Source organism: Nelumbo nucifera, chromosome 2 (assembly GCF_055504915.1).
Source record: "Nelumbo nucifera cultivar China Antique chromosome 2, China Antique-T2T, whole genome shotgun sequence".
In the NCBI taxonomy this organism is placed as follows: domain Eukaryota; kingdom Viridiplantae; phylum Streptophyta; class Magnoliopsida; order Proteales; family Nelumbonaceae; genus Nelumbo; species Nelumbo nucifera.
In genome coordinates this window covers 43,349,021-43,373,495 of record NC_142650.1, presented here as the reverse complement: position 1 = coordinate 43,373,495, position 24,475 = coordinate 43,349,021, and the positions used below count along the sequence as shown (strand labels likewise).

At 39.8% G+C, this 24,475-nt stretch overlaps 2 protein-coding genes across 3 annotated transcripts; both read right to left on the bottom strand.

Annotated features, from left to right (window-relative positions):
• Positions 1-462: 462 nt before the first annotated feature.
• Positions 463-2,956, bottom strand: LOC104588667 (putative RNA-binding protein ARP1). 2 transcript variants are annotated; one of them, XM_010246692.2, is made up of 6 exons: positions 2,425-2,956; positions 2,181-2,325; positions 1,908-2,034; positions 1,770-1,812; positions 1,201-1,429; positions 463-864 (listed from the first exon to the last, which is right to left on the bottom strand). In XM_010246692.2, exons 1-6 carry the CDS (start codon positions 2,605-2,607, stop codon positions 845-847), a joined length of 747 nt encoding a protein of 248 aa, XP_010244994.1. In that variant the 5' UTR covers positions 2,608-2,956; the 3' UTR covers positions 463-844. The 2 variants fall into 2 exon arrangements, with proteins under 2 accessions (XP_010244994.1, XP_010244993.1); XM_010246691.2 differs by having other exon boundaries at positions 463-844; positions 2,425-2,804.
• Positions 2,957-20,463: 17,507 nt separating this feature from the next.
• Positions 20,464-22,995, bottom strand: HCF152 (Tetratricopeptide repeat (TPR)-like superfamily protein). Its single transcript, XM_010246693.3, has one exon. The coding sequence runs from the start codon at positions 22,815-22,817 to the stop codon at positions 20,631-20,633; it is 2,187 nt and encodes a 728-aa protein (XP_010244995.1). The 5' UTR covers positions 22,818-22,995; the 3' UTR covers positions 20,464-20,630.
• Between the last annotated feature and the right edge of the window lie 1,480 nt (positions 22,996-24,475).

The following is a 24,475-nucleotide window of genomic DNA, read 5'->3' as shown; positions in this document are numbered from 1 at the left end:
GGATATGGCTTCTTTTTAAACAAACTTTGGATTGGCCACTCTCAGACAGTCCCCTGCCTACCTAAGACTAAGAGATTCTTAGCCATACATACCAAAATCAACGAGACCATGAAAATGCTAGTCATCTGATATTCCTATATCAATGCTGGAGATCTCTTAGAGTTGGAACATTCCCCAATCATTCGATGAGGTTTATCGGGCGTTTTCTTGAACCCTGTACATTTAAGCTGTCCTATCGGCTACAATTCTGTCTGTAATAACACGGGGCCACGTCAAATCTATTTCTATAACACCATCTGAAAAATCTAATTTTTTAAAATTTATTCTTATCTTGGACTATATTTGGTTTGACTGAAATTAAGAGAGACCCTTTGGCGAAAATTAAAAAAAAAGACACAGCTGAGGGAAAGTTAGGACTTACGAGCTTCACAAATTTCCAAATTTCTGTTAGAGAGAGAGACATTTTCTTATTCCAAGTTTCCAACTAGTGTTTATGCATATTTAGCAAAAAAAATCGAAGTTCCTATGCAGCAGACTGAATGAAGCCATTAAAAAGCTTACCGAAAAAATACATGGGTAAAAAGTCATGACTTCTGTAACATTTTTTTTCTTGTGGGGGAAAGGAAAGGTAGCATTTCAAGATGAGATGCATGTTAGAGAGAATGAATGAATCTTACGGAAGCCTAATTAAGAACTAAAATAAGAAGGAAGAGGAAAAATAAATAAATAGAAGAATCACAGATCAGATAATAATATAGTTGGTCTTGATTCTTGAACAGTGGCCTTAACTCTTAAGAACTCTTGTCCTCCTCCTCCTCCAAACATTCCGCCTGCGTCCGACCACCTATTCCACAGCCAAACAAACTGTTTGTAGGTATCAGTTAATGAGATTGAAAATACTCACGGAGCCAAACAAAACTTAACATCAAAATTCCTCAACAAGTGATAGAAGTAACAACCCTCTGATGCATAAATGGACAGCCAGATAGTCCGAGTGGATGATCTCCATCCCGTTTCTGGAAACATTGAATCGTGCTATGTGGTCCATTTATTGGATCAGGTCAATCCATCTGCTAGATTTTCTACAGCTACTTACATGGGGGCGGCCCACTGTCACAGTGAGCTTGAGATGGATGATCTCCATCCAGATTCCTTTCTCTCTCTTCTATTTTATATGAAAAAAGAAAGAAAGATGATTACCTGAGTTAGGGGCCATTACAGTCGGCTTCGAGATGATAGTTGGGACGTTGGTCATGGGTCCCGCTGTTGTTGGTGGGAACATGTGAGCAGGGACTCCCATCGTCTGCGGTTGATGGAAATGATAGAATGTATACATTGGCATCATACTGTTGGCGTTCACCATGCCTTGCCCCGGGTACACCTGCGTGTAGTGCCCATTCACGTAGGACCCACCGTTGTATCCTAACTTCTGTACATCACCCAAACGCTCACAATCAATCAAAGACCCCCACTCCAACGGATATTCATCATCCGGCTGAGATGCGTTGGCCCCTGGATCGTCGCCTAAAAGACGATCTGGATCCCGCCAAGCTGCCGGAAAAACAGGATCACTGATGAAGATGAAGGGCTAGATGTTGCGTATGTTGCGTTGTTGTTGATTGGGGAAATGATAAAAGATCGGCTTTTACAGCCTTGCATCGGGAACATCTCCTCATGGGAGATATTCCCAATGCAAGGCTATAATGGCTGTTGGAACGGGTTGGGGTTTTATTCACAACTTATGTATCATGAAGGAATAAACTACTTACAGGGTTGTAGCCGTAATCAGTGGCGATGTAGGTCGGAGAGTACCTGAGGGGGTTTTATTCAATGTAAGCGAGCTTATCTTTCTAATTGTAAATCAGACATCAGAGGCTTGATCGGACCGTGAAAGAGAAAGGCCATACCCGTAGAATGGAACCGCATGATGATGATGATGGTAAGGCGAAGCTGGGGTTGCCGTCGGCGTCGGGTAGTACCATCGGACCGGATTCGGTGGTGCAGATGACGTGGATCTCGGCCCGACGTTAGATCCTTCATAATCAAAACCTTGATTAAAAAAGCCAAATTTTACGAAAATTGCCACTGTGTGTTCGGTTGGCACTTCCGTAACAGAAACGATAACAATACAGACTAGAGAGAGAGAGAAAGAGAGAGAGAGAGAGAGAGAGACAAAGTACCTTGTTGAGGTGTTGACGACGACGGCGATGACCTCGGGCGACGCGCCCCGAGGGAAGCCAGGTTACAGTTAGCTCGGCGGCCATTGATCACCGGCGTCGCGTCCTCACAAGCCTTCTTCGCCGCTTCAGCATCCTTGAACGTCACCTACATACAAAAAAAAAAAAAACATCCCCAGCGTAGATTAGCTCCGGCAGCATCGGCGTGCGGTATCAGACGCCAAACCGAAAGATCCAATTCACTTACGAATCCGTAGCCCTTGGATTTCCCGGTGACCTTATCGGAAATGATGACAGCCTCCAAGATCTCGCCGTACTTCTCAAAGTGCTCTCTCATGACCTCCTTCTGCGTCTCCCATGCTAGCCCCCCGACAAACACTTTAGTAAGCGTCGTGTCGCCGAACTGACCGATATTGTTACTCATCGTCATGCCTGCCGATACGTATCCGGTATCACCTGAGCTTCGATCACGGTTACCAACTAAACTAGAACTGAAGTACTAAGCTTTCAACTCAGCTCCATTTCGTTCTGGGAAAGAAGCAGCTTTAGCTTTAATTAAACATCTAGAACTGAAAGCAAGCCTCAAGTGCAGATTACAGAGAAGCAGAGAAGACGTAAGCGGGATCCGTTGGGCTTGGACAACCAAGGAATATAAGGAGAGAGGAGAGGGGGGGTCTGGGTCTGGCAGCGAAAGGTCTTACAGCTCGGAATGGAAATAAAAAAGAGGAGGAAAAAAACATAGAGACAGACAGGCAGACAGATAGACTCCCCACGGCCATCAACGTGGTCTTGAGTCCTTTTTAACTCCTTTTCTTCGGCTCTGTAAACAGAAGCGAGATCAACACAAGATGGACCAAGTTGACGGTTGAGATTCACTGATATATTTAATTGACGAACAGGGTTGTGTCTGGAGTCTCTGGGACTCATACATCGAACTCGGCGTGCACTGCCATTTAGGACGCATGTTTTAACAATATTAAATTAATTAATAACCTCTTAAGAATTATTACATCCCGCTTAAAAAGTTGTCTATTTATTTATTTACTAATGGGTTACGATGATTATGAAGTCCAAGAGTCACTTTGTGATTATTCAGGTAAAATTAATTTTTTTAACTAAATTACAGATTACTATTCTCTACTTTGTGATAGTGACAATTACCACCTAGCTTAAACTTTCAAATTCTGATAAAGACCCTTTCCTTCAAGGCCCCGTTTTAGTTTGTGGGAATAGGGGTCTGGAACTGGAATCGAAACGTGCTATTTTGATTCCAGTTGTTTGGTTGGATGGAATCGGAATTTCATCTCATCTTAGCATTTTTTTTATATAAGGAAATTCCCTTTCTCTTTTTGGGGCATTCTTGTTGTTTTCTAATTTCTATTCCCATTTTTTTCTAAGCCAAACAGACTGAGAATGGAACATTTCAGTTCCGATCTTGGAGGATTTTGATTCCAATTCTGATTTTGATTTCAACTGCGAACAAAATAGACCATAAATTAATTAAGCGATATAAGAAATTAGGCCCCATTTGATTTGCAGGAATAAGGGTTTGGAATTTGAATCGGAATGGGGTATTCCAATTCCAACTGCTTGGTTGAGAAAAATTGGAATCTCATTTTCATTCCTAATGGAATGGCATTCCCCTGTTTGAAGCAATGGTCATTCCTTGCCCCTTTTTTGGGAATGAAACCCCATTCTTAGTGATTCTAATTTTCATTTTCATTTATGTATAAATCAAAAGAATTTTAGTTCCAACTGCAAACCAAACGAACCCTTAGTTTATCAAAATACCCAATAAATTTTTATAAAATAAAAATTAGGGATGCAAATCGGGTGGGTTGGGCCATTTTTATGATTAACCCAAGTCTAGACTGAACTCTAAGGTTTGTGCCTAAAGCCCAAGCCTAGATTGAACTCGAGATTGAACCTAATCTTCTCAACCTAAGCCTAGTCCTAGTACCAAAAAAACCAAGCCCAACCTAAGGATCAAATATGTAATGGATCCATTAGGAATCAAGTTGAGTCCGCCCAAGTTGAACCCCTTGAATATTAAAAAAGGGAGCGGATTAGCTGGAGACAAAAACATATACACCCGGCTGAACTACCTATCACGGTTGAACACACCAGTGCTCAGTATAACTGAATCCTAGATGGGGCCCACAGTGAGTACTGATGTGTTCAACTATGATAGGTAGTTCAGCCCGATGTGTATGATTTTGTCTCCAGCTCATCCGATAAGGAGAAAAAAAAGCCAAAAAGCTTCTATAAAAACCTTAAATTACAACAATTACAATATGTAAATATCAACTAAATCAATAATAAATGAAAATCGAAAAAACAAATGTTAAACTGAAATCTAATGCTCTGTTATGAGCTAATTAAAGAAATCTTTTTCAAAGTTAAATGAAATGCTAATAAAAGATGTTCTTGGTCGAAATCTGAAAGTTTTGGGGGGATTTTCATTACAATTGAAAATTCAGGGGATAATTGTCTCTACCTGAAATACAGGGTAGCAATTTGTAATTTAACTTGTATTTATTGGGAAACTTGTAAGATTAATAATAAGAGTGGTTTTAAAGAATTCGGCTTCAGTCAGGGCAATACCCGTTCGAGCACCCTTTACTGCCTTGCATTAAGAATATCTCTATCCTTTACTAGAAGATATTTACAATGCAAGGGTAAAAACGGTGTGTACACAACTTTGCCCTGATAGAAGCCGATCTCGGTTTCGAACGACAGCTAAACCCGTACTGTTAATGCGGTGCAACGATAACGGATTTATCGTACCAGACGTGCAGCCAGAGCCAGTCTCACTTCCAAAAGGCCAAATAACGTAGTCCCAGAAAACGATAAGGCCGATCTTTGGGTGATTAAAAATTTCGCTCGGGCGATGGACTTGTCCTCATCTAGTGAAATTAAAATCGTTGGATTAGCTTAAGATCCGGAGAGGACTAATCTCAAGTAGAGTTCAACGGTAGAGATAACACGGAATATGTGATCGTCATAGGGACAGTAACAGCTTACGAAATTTGGGAACTTGAGATTCTCTCAATCTCTTCTTCTGTTTGGACGGAGTGGTCAAAACGACAGTGGAACCTCATAAAATACAGGAAGGGGCCTACGTAATCCAACCGACCAAAACGGGCTCGATGCCCAACCTTCCATCTGGGGCATCGCGTGGCCCCAGTGTTTAGTGGTATTGGCGACGGTTCAATGGGCGCGGGCCATCCAATATTCCCATTCCATCTAGGATTTTATTTTTCCTATTTGTTCGAAGAAGATCAAAATCTCAGGCTCGATTGGACCAAGAACTACTATTGACTATTGGCCATCCTCCTTGTAAGTAAGTAAGATCCAACGGCTGATGTCATATTATAGATTGGAGATGTTGTATGATATTATAGTATCGGTGGGTATTTTGTTTTCGTGAAGGGGGAGATTAGTCAATTTTAGAGCGTTGACTGGCCGCTTGGTCCTGATGCTTGACAGCATGGTTTTTAAAAACGAACCGATGATCGAATCGGTCAGGGGTTCGGTTACCGGTTCAAACGGTCCGACCGTTTGACCCATTCTAATAAATAAATTAAAAAATTAGAAAATGGTCAAAACTGTTCGAATGATTAATCGTCCGATTCAGCGATTTGTTAACCAAAATCAATGATTTTGAGAAAAAAAAACGATTTTAGAAGAAAACGAAATCGATCAAGTGACCAATTCTCGATTTTTCCGGTTCAATCCGGTTTTCAAAACAGTGCTTGACAGGAAACCGAGTGAGAGAGACGGATAAAATAAAAAGGCGGGAGGCAGATCGCAGATATGGTTCTCTCTTATCTACACTGCAGGGCACTTGGGGCTGGGGTGGGGTGATGAGTCGAGTGAACAAAGGTCACGTGAGGGGTGGAGTCTCGAGTTTGTCTGTCTTCTCTCTCATGTATTTAGTGGATCACAACGTGGCCAGCTGTATAGCAAAAGGGGGCATTCTAGTATTTTGTCAAATGGAGAGGGTTAAAGTTGACCGGCAAATAAGAACCCCTTTGGGAGGACGATGGTGGTGTGAGCTGGAGCCTCACTGGTTGTGAGTTGGCCAAGGAGACAGCTGAAGCTAATAATGTTTGTTTAGAGAGAGAGGGAGAAAGAGAAGATATGTGGGCAAAAATACGAGCCAGGACGAAGAGGGGGGCCAGTTCAATGATGCCCATGGGATTAAGTTTTTAGAACAGTTACAATGTTTCATCATTAAGACAATGTATATATTTGGTTTCGACTTTCGTGGTTGTTTATTGACAGTGTTTATCATTTAAAAGTTTATTTGAAAAATATTTCCGTTGCGTATAAGTAATATTTTATAAAGTAATTTTTCTCTTCAGTTTAAAATGCATCATATAAGCATTTTGTTTCAATAAATACAGAAAAAAAAAACAAGAATTTGAAATTGGACAGATTTTTTAAGTTATTCCTACTGTTTAGTTAATTGATTAATTTTATCTTTATTATTTAATTATTGTCTTAAATCACCCCTGTTTTTAACCAATGTTATTATCGGTAAATTTTGATGAAAATGATAAAATATCAATTTTACCCTTCAATTAAATCTTGTGGGGAATAACCCTCCGATCTCCCTTCGATTTGAAAGTTACAGCTAGAGCAGTCAAAATGAGAGTGATGGAGGCGGGTTGGAGCCTCCATTCCCAGCCTTCACACATGCAAATTTATTAGAAGATTAGATGAAATATTTGAATGTCATCCAGGGAGTGGAAGGCCTTTAATCGAGTTAATATTAGCATTGTTATTTCTTTCTATCTTTTTTCTGAATAAGTAGCATTACTGTTTCTTCACTCATTAAAGTTGCCAAACCTGATGTCAAGGCAAAAAATAAGTTCCGAGCCACATCTCACACCAGATTGCAAAAACCATAGGGCCAGAATAAGCAACTTTCCTCTTAGGTCTCTGTTCAATTGTCTCTGCTAAAGAGAAATTCAATCAGACTTTTAGCTGTTACAATGTAAGAGCTGGAGGTTTGCTGCTGAAACTAACAACTTAAACCTATAAAAGACAATACTCTTGAGCTATATTTGGAAACAATGCAAATAAGTGTGAATGTAAATATGTAGAATATAAAAAGGTTTATATGAACTGTAAAGTTAGGTTAGTTTTGCTCTGATAAATTTATCATCTTATCAAACAGATTTTTAGTTCTAATGAATGCAAATATGAATTTCAATAAAGCATATGTTTTTTTATCAAAAACCCACTTGAATGCAAATTTACTTTTTTCATTATTGTACTTTTATATCTTATTATCAATGTAAATATGCATTGATCTATCATTTATCAATGCATGAATGTAATGTTGCCAAATACAAATAAAAATGAACTAGAGTGCAAATTTACCCTGAACTAAGATTTACACTCCATTTGCATCGTTTTCAAGTGCAGCCTTAGATTGTCGAGGTTATGTGAAGGACTACGTTAAGGGCGGGGATTACTTTGTTGATCTTGAAAGGGTCACGAAGGAGGCAATTGCTGATGCGAGAAGTGTCCAGTTGATTGGGGATGGGAAGGATGTCTGGTTTTTAGATATCGACAAGACCCTTCTCTCCAATCTTCCGTATTACGCCGACCATGGCTACGGGTGAGATTCTTTATCCATGGTTGCAATTCAATTTGGTGTTACTGCGATTGGTTCCGATGGATTTGATTTCTGATTATTGTTTCTTCTTCTTTTAAATTGGGGCGATGGGTTTTTGTAAGAAATTGGGTCCTCATTTGGGTTTTGGTGGGTTCCTTTAGTCTGGAGGTTTTCAATGGGCATGAGTTTGATAAATGGGTTTCAAGCTCCGAGCCTCTATTTCTAACGTTTCAATCTTGCTGATTTCCGATTTAATTATTTTTAACAACAAAAAGAAAGAGGTGTCTTGGACTTTGTGTATAATGATGCAAAGGGAATAGATCGGATTCAAATCAGGGTATATCTGAATCTGATCTGACATTATTCATGTTGAATCTAATCTGATTCGAAGATTCGATCAGATCTGAGAGGCCTCGATTTGAATTTGAATCCTATCGTTAAGTTGAATTTTCGGATATGGTCTAATTCAACTTACTTTTTTAAATAATAAATTATTAAAAGAATAATAAAATATACCAATTTAAATAAAGAAAAAACAAAAAATACAAATATTTTTTAATTATTTTCATTATATATACATGTTTTTATAAAAAAATAAATATATAACAAATTTATAAAAATACAATATAAATAAATAAATAACATATATATAAGTGATCTTCTCGAATGAAATAGGAGTGATCTGAATTTGACCAAATAGGATGAAATATCGGATCAGCCGATCCATTTGTGCCCCTATTTGCACATGCACTCTTAAATGGCTTAATTTTGAATTCTAAATTATGGTGATCGGCCATGTGCAACTCTAAGGATTCTGCACAGTGACATATGTAGGTTGGGAACAGGTGGAGAGGTGCGAGGTATTTGGGAAGTGGCATGTGAATGGTCGAGTTTGATACACCAGGTAAATTGCAGTGGGTGGTGCGCCGATGGGAGAAGAAAACTGAAACAAGGGCAGCCGTTGATGCTTCGTAAAATAGGGGATCGACCCTTTTGATGCACCATCATAAATTGCAATGGATGGTAGCTGCTCCAGTGGGAAAAGAAAATTGAAATAGGGCAGTCGTTGATGCCCCATTAAATAGGGTTTTGGCAAATAGTGACAGTGATTCTTACCCGATTTACATAAGAGGGCCAGAGGGTAATATCGGGTTTTAAAAAATATATATGTTACGTGGTATCACATATGTACAGATTTCTTCAGAACATTAATAAACCCTAATAATAAGAGTAGAGTTAGTCAATTGTAAAAAACATTAAGGTGGTTTAAAATAATAATTAAACAGTAAGGGTAGAATTATTCAATTAGGTAAATAGTAGGGATAATTTAAGAAATTTGCCCTTTGAAGTTTCTCCAATGCCTCGTGCATATATATTAAAGCACTTCTGTTTTTTTTTTTTTTTTTTGTGTGTGTTTCTTTGAGGCAATGTTTAGCATCAATGCCGCTACCCCAGAAAACGATGCCACATCAGGAAAAGTGGTGTTCCAAAAAACAGCCTCTTGTTTGGTTTTGTTTTTTTTTTTCGGGAAAGTGTGGTCTAAAGAAATGCCAAATTCAAGGTTTTCTCAAAAAACAGCCTATTGCTGCCAATGGTGCAATGGCATGACACCAATGTGGCATCACCTTGGGCGTTGGATAATATAGACCAATGCTGAAAATGGTTATAAAGCACTGTCACCAAACAAAACCAGTGTTGTTTCCCCAACAAAAATTCCTATGTGGCAACATCAATGCCAAAAGAAAGGAGTCTCTTTTTAAAAAGCACTGCAACAGACCCTCACCCCTACAGTAGTTTTCTCATAAAACATCTCTTAAGGTTGTGTTTGGAAACAATGCAAATAAGTGTGAATGTAAATATGTAGAATGTAAAACGTTTCATATAAATTGCAAAATTGGATTAGTTTTGCACTAACAATTTTAACTTCTTACCAAACAGACTTTTAGCTGTAATGGATGCAAGCATGAATTCCAATAAAGCATATGCTTTTTTTTATCAAAAGCCCATTTGAATGCAAATTTATTTATTTTTTATTGATGTACGTTTACATCTTATTATCAAGGTAAATATGCATTGATTTGTCATTTGTAAATGCATAAATGTAATGTTGCCAAATATAGGCAAAAATGAACCAGAGTGCAAATTTACCTTGAATTGGGATTTACACTCCATTTGCATTGTTTCCAAACACAGCCTGCAACAGCATCAATGCCAAACACATATTCAAACTAAATAATGGGTTTAAGCACAATAAACGCCAATACCTATATAACTGGAGCACAAAGCCAAGGACCAATAGATTCCGACCTCGTGTCTGTTACTTCTACTCGACCTCGCATCTATTACTTCTAGCTTGAGAATGGCTTTGTAAGTTCTATTCAACAGCTTTCTCTTGATCTCCATTCAAACGTTTTCCATAAAGTTCTCCGACCACCTAGTTTTTATCTAGATTCCCAAGTTCCCAGGTAAGTTTTGCATCGTGCTGCTTGTCGAACCTTCTCACTATCACTGCGACATCAGTTACCTCTCTAATAGCTGTCGTTTTCCTCTATTTTTCACTAAGTTCCCCTGAGATTCCTTATTCCCTGTCCTAGCATCAAAAGACTAACTTTGGTGTGCCTGTATTTGTCTCCTTATTGAGTCAATCACCCGTTTTCTTACTCTACTAGTTTCTGCCTTGGATTCCAGGTCCTAGCACAATGCATCTACCCAGGCATAGTGGCAGCCTTCTACATGGATCTCAGCCATGCAGAAGCTAGCATCCAAAGGAAATAAAGTTATTGCCGAACCATCTACTGTGCAAGCCTCAAAAGACATAGTCCCTTTTTTCACATGCAGTAAATGTACGCATTGATGACCAACCACCATCCTCTGACCCCATTGAAGAAGCAGAGCAAGTTGTTGCACTAATCTTAAAAGGTAGAATATTCCTACACCGGCAGATAAAGGAAGAAATCTTGGCTGCTCATGTCCAACAACAATGGAGATCCTCGGGTCCAGTGTCGGTGAGCTTTCTTGATGAAGGAAACCTAGAGTTCTCATTCTCAGACCAGAGAGATCGAACCACTGCTCTTGAGGAAGGCCCCTAGTTCTATCGTTCCAGCTGGATATTGTTGGAAGAATGGTCGGATTCCCATATAGGAGTAGTCAAAAAGGTTTGGACCCAAAGAGTGTGGCTTCAGATTCATATGTTACCAAGAGGTTCAGTAGAGGATAGCAGAGTTTGTTTTCTTGCAAGCGCCGCAGGTTCAGTCATCCTAAATCAGGAACGTGTTCCTACTGGCCATCTCCTCCGAGGCATCTTTGTTCGTAAGAAAATCTTAATAGATAGCAAACATTCCCTTCTACCAGGTCGCTTCATCTTCTACAAGGGTAAACCTATTTGGTTAAGATTCTGTTATGAACAACCGCCTCGCACTTGTGCAAATTGTGGCCTCATTGGTCATATTTGGCATAACTGCAAAAGATTGGATCCTTCCATATCGGATTATAAGAGCTATTTGGAAGGGCGTACCATAGACTTTCCGGGAGAATGGCTCTGTGCAAATTTTAGACCAAAAAGGCCATTAAACCTATCGTTTATTCTTCTACAGCTAGACCATTGGGGTCTTGTAAGACGAGACATAGTGAATTTGGTTCTGATGAAGACTCTGAGGATGGCTCCGGTGGCCACAAGCAATGGTGTTTAGATAAAAAAAGTGACTTACTCGCTCTCATCTCCGGTCATCCTTCGTTGCCGGCAATCACAAACATTGCCGACAACAACCCCAGTGGTACGGATTATCATCATTCTTCACCAGTGCCTATGGAATCGTGCTTGGCCTTGCATGTCGAGAATTTTGGTGAAGAGCCACGGAAGGTTCATGCATGCGCCCTACATCAGACAAATCCTCCACGTCTCTCGCATGCAATCGACACGCAACTACTTGCCCCCGCCTTGACACGTACCATGCATGCACCCAGGCAAGACTCTTCAAATCTGACCAGTCGGAAATCGGCCATCATTGTCCACTATTTCACTAAAACTGGAGGTTTAGGTTCTATGGACTTCATGACAGGTTCAGATCTGACCAATCATCTTTGATACCGGCTAATTCTTCTAGCATCCTCTCTCAATTGTCATCTTCGTGTCCACATCTACAGGTACGTTTATTCATTAAATTTTGGTCTCTTAGTTTCCTAACCCACTAGTGTCACCATGAAAATCATTGCATGGAACATAAGAGGAGCCAATGATGTCAAAAAAGTCAGGGAGCTCATAAAATTCGTCAAAAAAAAAAAAAACAGACATCTTATTCCTCTCGGAAACTAAGCTCATCTCAGAGAAGAGTTCTCGTTTGGCAAACTTGATTCAAGCCAATGTTGAATATAAATCCACCCACCTCATCCACTTACACATTCTAAATTACCCTTGTCAACCTCCCTGGCATATCCTTTTCTTTTATGGTCATTCCAATAGGAGTTTTCGGGGCAAACTATGGGAAGACATTTGTCATCTGTAGGCTCCCTCTCAATCACCATGGATCATTATGGGGGATTTAAATGACATCTATAAATCAAAGGACCACAAGTCCTTTAGGGGCAAACCCCCTCACCTATCCAAGCAACTCCAAAACTTCATACAATTTTTTAATTTAATTGACTTTAATCCGGTGGGGCCGCAATTTACTTGGACCAATGATCAAAAGGGTGCTTCTAAAGTGCTAGAAAGACTTGACCGTGCCCTAGCTACCCCTACTTGGTGTTAGTTATTCCACAACACCATCCTTCGCCACTACCCTATTATCAACTCTGATCACGGCCCTTTATTTGTGGATACTTGCCCAGTTCCCCCTCACAAGAAACCCCATTTTCATTTCATGCCATTCTGGGTTGGCCACCCTGGTTGCAAAGAATTAATTATTGACCTGTGGAATCAGCCCATGCATGGTACACTAGGTCACCAAATTGTTAGCAAACTAAAATCCTGCAAAAATGCGCTCAAACTCTGGAATAAAACCCAATTTCGGCAAATACAAAATCACATCCGAGGGATTTCTAAGAAAATATCAAATTTACAAATGAGGGCTCTGTCAAGGGAAGAACAACAACAACTACACTCTCTTAAAAGCCAATACAACTACTGGTTGGCCAAAGAAGAGCAGTTGTGGAGAGTGAAATCAAGGGAACTATGGCTTAGAGAAGGTGACATAAACACCAAATACTTTCACCACATGGCTAATTTCAAGAACTCCAAGAATACCATTGATTGGCTAAAATGTTCAGACAACTCCTCGTCTTCCAATAAGGACTCTATAATCAGCGCCTTCAAAGAAGCACTTCTACAAGTGGGAGGCCTTCCCGAAGACTTTAACCCAGATCAACTTAATGATCTGAATCTCCCCACTCTATCCCCACAACAACTGGACTCACTTTTAATTCCCCCTACCTTTGAGGAAATTACATTAGTGGTTCAAAAATTTAACCCTCATAAGGCCCCAAGTCCCAATGGATTTACCCCTTTCTTCTTCTAGTATTTATGGAATATAATTGGCCAAGACATTTATTCCATGGTTCTAAGGTTTTTTAACACTGAATTTTTGCCTAAAGCAATAAACAACACAAATGTTGTCTTTGTTCTTAAGAACAACAAGGCAGTTGATGTCTCCAACTTCAAGCCAATCAACTTATGTAATGTTCTCTACAGGATTATCACAAAATGGATGGTGCAACGTCTACAACCGATTCTGCAAGACTTAGTCTCACCCAATCAATCGGTTTTCCTGAAAGGGAGACAAATTACAGACAATGTCTTGTTAGTGAAGGAGATTTTGCAAAAAATGAAATCTCAGTCCAAAGGTAAGAAATACATGGCTATTAAATTAGACATGTCAAAAGCTTTTGATCGTATGGGCTGGTCTTTCTTATTTCATCTGCTTGGTAAGATGGGGTTTCCAAATAAATAGTGCAATTTAATTCATCAATGTATATCCACAGCCTCCTTCTCTATAAGAATAGCAGGTGAATCTCATGGCCATTTCTCTCTGAAAAGAGGACTAAGACAAGGTGATCCAATCTCTCCATATTTGTTCATACTAGGGATGGAGGATCTCACTCAGCTACTAAGCAAAGCAGTGTCCTTGGGTCAGCTTAAAGGAATAAAATTAAGTTGTTCTGGTTCTCCTATCACTCACCTTCTCTTTGCTGATGACTATATCATCTTTTGCAAAGCAGAAGCCAGGGAAGCAAGATCTTTGGTTTTAGTTCTGCAAGAATTTAAAGAAATGTCAGGCCAAAAAAATAAATTATTCCAAATCAAGCCTATTCTTCAGCCGAAATGTCCCCAGATATCACAGAAGAATTCTCTCCCACATGCTTCACATATCCCGATCTATGATTGGCTCTAAGTATTTTGGTACTCACATTGATTCAAACCAATGCTCCTCACACAAGGATATCATAGAGAAGATTTCCTCAAGAGCCTCATCTTGGATCTCACAACTTCTCTCTCAAGCTGGAAGAACTACTCTAGTTCATTCAGTACTACAGGCTATACCAGTGTACACCATGTCCACAGAACTAATCCCTCAATCAGCTTCGGTGAAGTTCGAAAAAATCATAAGATCATTCTGGTGGGGGAAGTCGAATAAAGCCTTTATTCATACAAACATCACTTTAGAGCTTAGCTCCTCAAATGACAATATGATCTAGAAAGGCAACTCCTTGGGGACTTACTCGGTGAAATCAGGTTACAGACTATTCGTATTAGAAGAGGGTTCCACATCTACAACCTTTTTTGAGTGGAAACTAATATGGAAACTCGAAATTTCATATAGATTCCAACTATTCTTATGGAAGCTAGTGTGGGAAGGCATCCCAACTAAAAATAAATATCATGCTTGGTTGCGGGAAGGCGACCAATTATGTGTTCTCTGTAAGTCCCAGGTAGAGACATCCCATCACCTCTTCTTTCAATGCCCTTTCGCTAGGGCAGTTTGGTGCGAAGCTCAAATCAGGTTAAATCCATAATCCTTGACCATGAAACCCATACGTCAGGTCATTAAGGAGTGATTCCGTGAATTAACTATTCACTTCAGTAAGCAGCAAGCTGTAAATAGCTTAGCCCACTTCAGCATCCTAAGCTATCAGATCTAGAAAGCTAGGAATAAAAAATTATTTGAATTGGTGGATTCAGATCCAAAACAAAAAGCCAGCCTTGTGTCCCAGTTTCAGTACGAGGAAACATCAGCACAGACCTTTCTTGACACAACTAACCGAGCTCTCAGTGGCATGGATACATATACACTTTTTGTAAATGGCTCTTTTGATTATTATCTTGGCTATGCAGGATGTGGGTTCTACATCAGCCACTCCAATCACTACCTGGTTTTCGCAAGAGGAACACCATGCTGGGCTATCAACAGCCACAACGCTGAAGTTAGAGCACTCTTAGTTGGTTTACAGGATGCCCAGGTGTTTGGCATTTCTCATATGAAGGTCTTTTCTGATAATGAATCTTTGGTAAATATGGCTAAGTTTGGCACATCAAGTCATTGGTTGATCAGCTACACATAAGCCAACTTAAACATTTAACATCTACTTTTAATTCTATCACTTTTGAACATGTACATAAGCAGTATAATCAATTGACCCACACATTTGCTTACTTATCATGTAAGGGTCAATTTAAATTACATTTCAACTCATACTTATCTCCTCATGTAACTTTCAGTTTATAAATATATATTACATATTTTCAACAAAAATAAATAAATAAACGCCAATACCTATATATGATACTGATGTGGTAACATTTTTTCAATAAACACCCAAAAAACTAAATATAGGCATTTGTATCGATACCTCAGTCTCTCTGAAGCCAGGCCGAAGTGGGGTGAGTGGTGAGCCTCTTGTTGGGGTGTAGGTTAGCGAAACTCGTGTCATTGTGTCAACATGAAATGATGGCATATTGGCTTTGGCCACGTCGGGGGATCAGAACTCGGAAGATGGTCGTGCTAGTGCTACGCTATCCTGTTTTGAGTTGATAATGATGTTGCCAAGGCTTTTTGGGCCGACCTAGCCTTTGAGTTTTGAGAGTTGAGAGTTGAGAGTTGAGACCAGCAAGCCATAGTGCGATATGGGTGAGTAATGAAATCAGAAATCTATCTTGTATTGCTTTGGGTTGAAGTCATCATCTGCTGTAAGCTGTAAAATTGAAGCTCCTGAGTCCTGCCGTTGCTCACCTGCAGCCTGCAGGTGCAATTGGATCTAGTCGGTCGGTCCCCCATTGGACTGAATGCAGCGCTGAGTGTGGCATGTGCCCCGTGTGTCCTCTGTATATCATTGACAGTGTCTTGTTAATTTCCAACTGGTTGGGACGGTATCTCTTTTATGATAGATGGCAGACCAGCCACTAATGTTGGTTGTAGGGTTATTACCATTTCCTACGTACAGTTTACAGTAAAAAACTTGTGGTCATTGCGGGAGTATTGGGACTTGGGAGGCTCCAATTCTCAAGAAATTGGAGACATGACGAATTATAGAGGACCCAGTCACCCCAGAGGCCCAGATTGTTTTACGGGTTCTGCCACGGCCACCCCGTCCCAACCCCCAATCTCTTGCCTTGGTTTTCTAAATGCCTTAATCAAGGTCCTGGGCCTGTGGACACAAGCACAACACAACACAACTTGTATAGAGGCTAGGGCCCCATGTTTGTAACATCAGAAATCAGGGCCCATAGTCAGAATCAGATAGCTACTACTTGGAACATCAGCTGGAGCAAATATCAACTCTCACTCTCGCAAGATTATATCTTCTAATGTTTCTGACATGCAAAAGTTAAAAATGAAGTTTTGTACACGATACATCGATACCCCCGTCATCAAATGATTTAAAACCAGCTCATCGTTTTATCAAAAAAGAGCCGAGTCCATATCACTTGTCGACAAAATACGTTTTGATACCATCCACAAGATGTCAATCAGCTGATTGGTAAGGTCTCTTATTCTTCTTAGAGAAGACTTGGGATCAAATCCCTTGCCTCTACCTGGATTGGAAGGTTATGGGTTGAGGGATGGGCTACCCTCCGTGGCATTATCTCATATTGTGTCATTTCACCCAATTTAAGATGGAGTCACATCAATAGAGTGTTCTTTTTTTGGATTTAGAGATGGGGAAAGTTGGTCAATTGGATTTTGATTTCCATTGACCAAGAATCATATATTCATTTTTCAAATTAATGTGGAGACCATGGAAAGTTTATTTTCCTGGGGCTGGGTATCACTTTACCTATCTCCTCACTTTACCCATCTCCTAAGTGGGTAAATAACTTTTCCACATAGGCGAAAAATTGTCAATACTTGAATGAGACAAAAATGCACCTTTTGATAATAGATTTATATGGATAAAATAGTCATTTCCTTATTTACCTGAAAAACAAAAGAACATGGGTAAATGTACTTATCTGAGTAAGTGTTTCCTTGAAAAAACTTATCCAGATAATTGCATTTACCCAAATAAATAACTTATCGAAAAGCAAACGAATCTCAAAGACCATAAACTGATGATTCATGGTTTTAACTAATTTGAAGATCAGATTAACACTCCATAGAGTGTGCCCCACATGCATTTCTCAACATAGGACATACATTAAGGATATCTCCATATTTATCATGAAGAGATTAAAATTCCTCGTATGTATGTAATAAGGCTTCAAAGCATAACAGCTATTAATGGAATGGACTGAAACACAAGGCCTCCTTTTGTTCATAGGTAAGTCGAGAGAAAATCAAATTTCCATTGTTCTTTTATTGATAAATGTATGGCCCACAAAATTCAAAATTTCCTCACCTGGGAACACTTACCACTTTCTTGGATGGGCGAGTTACAAAAATATCTATTAAGGTTATGGGTATTATACCTTCAATACCCACCAAACATAACTGGATTAAGAAAAAATTAAAGTACTTTGGAGAACTGGGGTGGTGCTTTGGGTCCTCCAGTTGTAGGTCTAGGCAAGTGAATAAGGATGTGACGGAAGCTGTTAGAACAACACTGAAGTAGTAAACTCACAATATTAAGAAGCTATGGCCAGATTTAGTGCAACTGTGCGATCTAATGGTTTTTACTTAGATTGTGTTTGGTTTGAAGGAAAAGGTAAGGAAATCTGTACAAGGTTTGCATTAGTTTTACCTATCATTTTCTTTTAAACCAAACAAAGCCTTAAGGTGCCAAAAGATTACCATAATGCCAAATAAGGGGAGGGTCTTTGATTTCACATATTTGGTGAACGAAATAGAAGATAATTTAGGCCCTGTTTGGTTTGCAACTAAAATCAGAATGATCTATTCTCAGTCTTTGGTTCCAATAAAAATAGAAATGGGAATTGAAATCAGCAGGAATAAGATTTCATTCCCAAAGGAAAGACAGGGAATGGCCATTCTCTCAAATGGGGAAATGTCATTCCAGCAAAAATGGAAATGGGATTCCCTCTCCATCCAATCAAACAGTTGGAACTGGAATACGATTCAGATTCCAGACCCCTACTCTTGCAAACCAAACGGGGTCTTAATTGGGAATAAAAGAAAGAATATAAACACATGCCAAACTTCTCTAGATAGTTGGGCTGTTTTCGATTAAGTTGTAATTGAAGGGACGATTTATGCCAAACATATGTCACAAACACTTGTGCGCTCTAGCAAGAAAGTCATGCATTCAATCTGCATTTGGATAATTTTTTTTCACTACTTCAACGTATAAATCCTTTGCGGATTGAATACATTCAGAGTGAATAACAGGAAAGAAGGGAGAAGAAAATTTTGAAAAAGGGCTGCCTTTATAGCGTCGGGATCTGCTGGTCAGCTTCTAATCAAGAGAACAAACGCATAGACAAACACCAACCAGAAGAGAGCTTGGCCTTATCATAATGGATTCCACTCCACCCACAATACCATGCACGATGCACCCTTCCGATTTCACTCTAGAGTAGACAGATCGAGACTCGAGAGAACAGCTGCTTCTGAATCGCTATCATCATTCATTTACAAACTTCCAAACAGGACCTGATCTAACTACCTACCTATTGAAACTTTGTATCGCTGAAGGACAGAGTTCTCTGTTTGTAAGTGCTCCGAGTCCGGACGCATGTCACGAGAATCCTGAATCGGGGCCCCCCAGATCTAGAGGGACTTATGTATCAAGCTTTTGATTCCAAAATCCAAATTACTCGTACTTCGGCTACTCAAGCCACATGCCCACGGTTGGATGATTTTATTCTTTTTTGGGATATTTATAGGATTCTCACCACTCACCAGTTTTCTCTTTCAATCAAATCACATGTAGCTTGCCACATGTCGCATGTATGGTGTTAACACTCCCAAGCAGTGCTCTAACATCGACCCAGAAAGCTTGCCAGGTGGCATACCCGCCATTACTCCAGTAAAACATTCAAAACCCAGGATCAAATTTTCTTATTTTTCACTCTATCGCGTAGTTTCATATATATTTGCAGGATGTGGTTGAAATCGTTTAGGAATCTCTGTATGATACTTATGTGGATGGAGCATGGTATAGTAGATTTTGGCCAGAGTGGGAATGTGAGTGAACGGAAAGAAGCAAAACGATTTCCCAATAACCTCTACGAGCAAATAAGCAATCAGAGTTGCATCAGAAGTCAGAACTACAGAAGGGTTGCTTTTCTGTAAGCAGCCTCGCTGCCTTATTGTTTATTCCAGATCCCTTTTCCCCTCGAAATGAAATTAAATGATATGTGATATTGTGTACCGGGAATATACAGTTTTGCAGATAGGATTGATCCAAGAGTTGCAGAAATTGATACGTTTGTTGAAAACTTGAACAGGGGAGGTTGGTTATCTACTTGAAGAAAGGCCAAGGAGAATATCAGGTGCTGTACAGATTTTTGTATAAGATGTGGAAGAAAACCCGTAGTCCATCAAATGTCTAAAACCAATATCTTGCACTTGTTGCTTCAATTGTAATCCAAATCATCTGCCTTACATTACTCATAGACGAGTATCTTGGTTAGTTTTGTAGATAACCCTGAAAACAATGACATTACTTTCACACAAAACTTACTTATGTATTGTCTGACTCAAATCCAATCTCATATTTCAGATTAACTAGGCTCATTCCATTTCCTAATATCATCGGCACTCACAAAAATATCCTTACTACTTTTTGGGCTCATGCAACCTTATTCCAGTGAGTTCCAATTAAAAAGAAGGGAAAAACTTGTTCAAGTGGGTAGGGTACCCCATAAAATCTCAGACATGAATCTTACTCTTGGAGTCAATTATCAAGGTAAGGTGCTAAAGTTCTGCAGAATAGAAACAGAGTCGCCTTTTTTCCAGATATGATCGTCTTTTTCCTCTGCCAGGTTGGATGAAAGCAAGCCCTATCATTTCTTGTATCATAAAGTGATGGCATAAATACCAAATCCATACTCAACCAAGTTCTTGAGATAGTTGTGGTGCTTGTGTTTCTTATTCTATTCCTTTTGGGGTTCCCTTTTCTGGTGGGATTTGCAGGTTTTCACATGGATCCTAGCTTAAGGAAACCCGTTTGTATATAATAATATTACAGTTGAAATCCAAGTTTCAGTCACAGAAATAGTTCTTTGTAAATATAAGTTCCTTCAACTTTCCCAATTGAGATAAGTTCTTTCAACTGTGCAATTGAAATATATATAAGATCAAATCGAAGTAACAGATTTGGATTTACATTTCTATCTTTCATGTGCTCTGCATTATTGTATTCATGAATTAAATTATAGGCATAACTTCGTACTCCAGTTCCCTAATTACAAAGCACCAGAATATCTCTTACAGTTAAAAAGAATCCGTGGAATAATCATCCCCATCATCCGGTTCAAGCCGCCATTCACTACCATAATAAGAATTCGGGAGTCCCAACCAAAACTTGAAAGCCTCTGCAGCCCTCTTCCTCTCCATCCTTCGGTCCTGCCTAGCCTTTGAGGCATGCTTGCTCGTGAACATCCTTGAATGCATCTCCACATAGATTTTTGTGAATTTGGTCTTATTTGGTGGTATCCCATTTTCTTCCATGCAAGCCACAATCTCCAAAGCCTTCTTGAAGAAAGCAGCTCTCACACATATATCAGCCAGAGTATCAAGTAGCCCTTCGTCAGGCTTCAATGGTGGAGCAGAAGAAGAAGAGTCTTCTACCTTCTTCTGTCCACATCTCTCCTTTACCTCATTCCAAAGCAAAAGAGCCTCTCCTGGCTTTCTAGCCAATGCAATCCCATTTGCAAGGCTGCCATAAGTAGCGACATCGGGGTAAAAATCATTTTCTTTCATATTTTGAATGATCTTCTTCGCTTCTTCAACCAATCCCAATCTAGAGTATCCTTCAACCAACATATTCCATGCAACAAGATCTACTTTCACTCTCGGATCTTTGAGCATCTCATCAAACACCTTATGAGCTAGCTTCGGTTGACCTGTCAATGCGAAGGCTTTCATCAGAGTTGTGTAACTGACTTTGGATGGAGCAATTCCCCGTGTTCGCATCTCGTTGAAGTAGGCAAGGGCACCTGCACTGTCATCAATAAGTATGCATCCATCAATTAAGATGTTGTAAGAAACAACATCAGGCTCAATACTTGCATCATCAGCCATCTCTCGAACCAGCTCCTTGGCCTTTTCTAACTGGAGCTGTTGGCAATATCCCTTGAGGAGGATGTTGTAAGTGATACGGTTTGCAGGCACCCCAACTCGAGCCATCTCAGCAAGTACCTGTCGTGCTCGATCCATCGAACCCGCTTTGACAAGGGTAGAGACAACAGTGGTGTATGTGACATGGTCAGGATGGCTGGTGCTGTCCCTTTGATGCCGCATCGCCTCAAGCATTTGCACCACGTCACTGACACGGCCTTCTTTCATGTACCCCTTCATCAAGGTAGTGTAGATTCTAGAGTCCGGAGCATACTCTTTAGGCAACAAAGGTGGGTCGTGGTCACTCGATATCTTTGATCTAGGAAGCAATTTCACAAACACTTCATCTGCGTTCTCTGAATTCTCCCAATTCGAATCCTTGAGGATTCTACAAAGATCCCTCCTACCTTCTCTCATGGCCTGAACCATTTTCTCTGCGGTCTCCAAATCGCCAAAACCAACATAGGCTGCAAGAAGTGAATGAAAAGTGGTCATGCAGGGATCAATCCCTTCATCAAGAATCCGATCCAAAACAAAGACAAGTAAGTCTTTGCGATCAGCTCTAGCACAGAGCTTGATCATAATATTGTAGGTGAGCACATCGGGCTTGACATCGAATTCAGGCATTTCGTCGAACAACTGCAAAAATTTCCCAGTGTTGCCGAGATTGGCACAGGCATTAAGCACGGCATTGTAGGCAGCCGTATCGGGCCGGGCATCAGCGGCTATGGCAGGGTCGGCAACACGCCGGACACGCCGGATTACGGAATTAAATAGTCGTAGAGCCTCGGTAGGACCATCATCACCGGACGCGGCGAGACGACTAACGACGGCGCTCCATGCCTTAACATGGGGAAGATAACCAGAGCGAAGCATAGACTTAATAATGGAGGTAGCGTAAAGGGTGTGGCCAGCCTTGACGGCAGACACGGCAAGGAGACCGAGGGAATTGGCATCGAGACGGTGCAGCTGGCGCTCGTCGCGGAGGCGTTGGATGATGGTTTGGGCCCTGGTGAAGCCTTCTTTGGTGTTCTGGTAGGACAATTGGCAGACCAGCCGGCTGAGGCAGGTTGAGCCGGGGAGACGGGTGGACTGAGAATAGGTAAGCCATGCTTCCTCTGTCTTTCGCTGACGGAGAAGAAATAGGAGTGGCTGGTCCTCGTGGGATGTGGCGGAGAGCTTGGGCTCGGCGTGTTTGGTGCTGTAGGTGTAGGCTGTAAGCGGGTGGGTATTATGTTTGGAGTTGGCGGAGTTGAAGGGCGTCGGAGGGCTTGGTTGAGCAACCCTATGAAACGTGAGAGGGTGATTTACTGGAAATGGGTTCGTTGTTATTGTAGTCATGTTTGCTCCATTTAGCAGCTGCAGAAGAAGAGAAGGCGGTATACCTTATTTTGAGCCAAACAGAGTTGAGAGTTTGAGAGATCTTTCTATATTATTTTAATTTATTGGCTCTGGTGGACCTGGATTGTACTACGTTGAGTATACTCTGTCCTCTTGTTTGGCAACCCTTTTGCGTGTGGGATGTTTTGATTTTTTTTTTTTTTTTTTTGAATGGTATACGCTTTTTAGTTTACAAACCTTTACATGGATAAGGAGAATTATCCTATGCTGCTGGTTCCATCATTGCTTATGGTGCATGTACATCTCATGTTTCAGAAATTAAGACCACCTGTCTTATGTTTTCAATTACGCGGTTGAACCATTCAACCCATCACCTGGCATCAATTCTGGTCATGGGTTTATCATATGGTCAGCAAATAGGTCGGTTCGTCTCGGGTAAGGTCCGGTCCAAATTTTGGGAATCGACCCCTATACAAGCCGGTTCTAAGGTCTGGAGGTTTACCCATCTGACTCCAATAACCAGCCTTTATTGGATATATTAGTGAGGCATTTAGTGAAGTGATAGATCAAAATGATAACCCCAGTAATTACAATCTATATCTTTAAGAATTTCTCTTCAATTGAATTTTTTGGATTGGCATCTAATGGGTAATTACAACCTCTATCTTTAAGAATCTCTTCAATTAATTTTTTTTAATCGCCATCCTTTTATTTCATTTGTCGCTACAAATATGATGGGCTAATATTTCGTGATTGGTTGTGTTAGTGGCAATGAGATTTGTTCCTTTTTCTTGGCTACGAGATTTGGCTTTTAGCGTAATTTGAACTTGGTGTATGCGTTTGAATGATGAATTATGTATTATTTATATTGATTGTGGATTATATTCTATTTGCATTGAGATATGGAGTTTGTCTTAGCTATTTTATTTCTCCCAAATTTTTATTGAGGTATTTATGCTTGCAAAATTGATATTTGTTGGTAGGGATGTAAATGGATCGAATTTGAATTTGAATCGAATTAAATCAGGCAATATATGAATTTGAATCTGATATTCAACGGATATTGAAAATTAATATTCAGATTCAAATTTGATTAAATATTTGAATATTCAATTCGATTCAAATTTGACCAATTAATTATTTAAATAATTAATAATTATATAAAATAAATATTTTATTTATATAAATTATTTATATAAGTTAGTTATTTTATATATAAATTATATAAAACATTTAAATATTTTATATATTATATTTAAGAATTAAATAATCAATTGAATTCAGATATTTATCGAATCGAATCAGGTCATATCTAGATTCAAATCCGATTAACTATTCAATATGAATAGAATATCTAAATTCGACCGATTAGATATTCGAATGATCCGAATCCAATTCGATTATATCAAACCTTGAATTCGAAGTTGAATTTTCAAATACCATTTTATATCCCTATTTGTTGGATGCATCTTGTCCTTCTTTTTGTCATTTCATGATTTTTGTGTCACTTGTAGATGTTTCATGAGCTATTAGTCTCTTTTCTTTTCCATGGGGCTAGACAGTGGGGGTAGCCCATCTCCCTCTCTTAACCCCACCCCCCTACCATAATTTTTTTATGAAGGGGCCAAAACCTAAAATGGATTGAGGAGATGGGGGAA